Source organism: Limulus polyphemus, unplaced genomic scaffold (assembly GCF_000517525.1).
Source record: "Limulus polyphemus unplaced genomic scaffold, Limulus_polyphemus-2.1.2 Scaffold4682, whole genome shotgun sequence".
Lineage (NCBI taxonomy): Eukaryota > Metazoa > Arthropoda > Merostomata > Xiphosura > Limulidae > Limulus > Limulus polyphemus.
Window position 1 is genome coordinate 32505 of NW_013670292.1, and position 1721 is coordinate 34225.

Sequence of the window (1721 nt, forward strand, 5' to 3'; positions counted from 1 at the left end):
TACTGTATATGCATTACTGTCCTTTTAAAAAACACTACTGTACATGTATTACTGTCCTTTAAAAACTACTACTGTATATGCATTACTGTCCTTTAAAAAAACACTACTGTACATGTATTACTGTCATATAAAAAACACTACTGTACATGTATTACTGTCCTTTAAAAACTACTACTGTACATGCATTACTGTCCTTTAAAAACCACTACTGTACATTCATTACTGTCCTTTAAAAAACCACTACTGTACATGTATTACTGTCATTTAAAAACCACTACTGTACATGTATTACTGTCCTTTAAAAACTACTACTGTACATGCATTACTGTCCTTTAAAAAAACACTACTGTACATTTATTACTGTCCTTGAAAAAAAACCAATATTGTAAATTATTGTCCTTTAAAAAATCACTATTGGTGAAAACCATTAAACTGTTTCAGATTGATATCCAGAAATCGAAAGTCTCGAGAACTTCAAGAATTCAGAAGAAGTCATCGTTGGCAGCAAGTGCCTCAGGAGTATCAGCTATGTTCATGTCTGGAAGGTACTGAAGCTGACAGTTATCACGTTCTTCCTCTCCATAAAGCTGTCAGTCTGTGTGGGGATACTTTTCTTGAAAAGATGAGGGAGCACCTTATTGACCTGCAAACTAAAGCAAGCCGGTAAACAGTGTAAACATAATTCGTAATTTGCTGGTTGCATGATTTTATCTACATTTATAACTATATAACAAATGTTACGCTACATTGTTCTTCCTAACTACAAGGAATTTATTTATTGTTGTGCCCTTATAATTACACAGCACCGACAAGTCAGTGAAAAGAAGCATTGTTTTGTGTAGTTCAAAACACGAATCTCTTAAAACTCGTAGTATTATGTTATTGGACATTTACTGTTATTATAGTTACATGACAATTTAAGGTTATTAAACTTGACTGTTGAGTTAAAACATACAGACTCAAAACAGTTTAAACTTAACAGTTAAATTTATTAATATTGGAAAACTCTCTTACACTGTTAATTGTTTGGCTTTGACAAGTTTTATTTGTATGAACAAATTTGCCAGCTGTAATTTTCTTTAAAATTTCTTAATGTTTTCCCACAACTAGGTCTCTGCAACGAGAGGTGAACAGGTGTAACCTGTGTGATATAACCCTTCATTGTCCCCGAGACTTGTTGCTTCACCTGGAATCAGAATTACACTTGGAGCGAGAAAAAGAACTGTTTAATTAATGTAGAATATCTGAGTGTAAAAATATAGTTTTTAGAATGATCTATAGTTTGTATTATAAGCTTTGTTCTTTTATTTTCATAGACACAAGAAATTGTTATGTTTTGTTTCTCTAATAAAATCTTCAGAATTGTGTGAAATATTATTTCTCAGTATTTGATAGAAGTTACTGAACGAAGCAAAACATATTACAAGCGTTAACTCTTATTTCATCCAAAAATACATCTTAGCTTGTCCATCTGAACTTCTAAAGCACACAAGATTTTGTAATTGTTGCAAAAATGTGTTTCCATTTTGTTTCACACATAAATGATATTAAATGGTCATACTTGATAAATTAAACCCTCACAAACTTTTATCGTACACAGGGAAATAATCTTGTAATGGTGGTTGTGTCATACTGTAGTAACACAAGGTGGCTGTACTTGTATAGCTATTATCAGTGTTTTCTGGTAATATTCTATGATGATTGATGTGTCACATTGTAAT

At 31.7% G+C, this 1721-nt stretch overlaps 1 protein-coding gene across 1 annotated transcript in view; it reads left to right on the plus strand.

The window, feature by feature from the left end:
* Window positions 1–1372, plus strand: part of LOC106471533 — a 7161-nt gene extending 5789 nt beyond the window's left edge. Inside the window, exons 4-5 of the mRNA XM_013932133.2 lie at window positions 442–663; window positions 1111–1372. Coding sequence (XP_013787587.1) covers window positions 442–663; window positions 1111–1234 — 346 coding nt within the window. The 3' untranslated portion in view covers window positions 1235–1372. The remainder of the gene's footprint in view (window positions 1–441; window positions 664–1110) is intronic.
* Window positions 1373–1721: the final 349 nt, after the last annotated feature.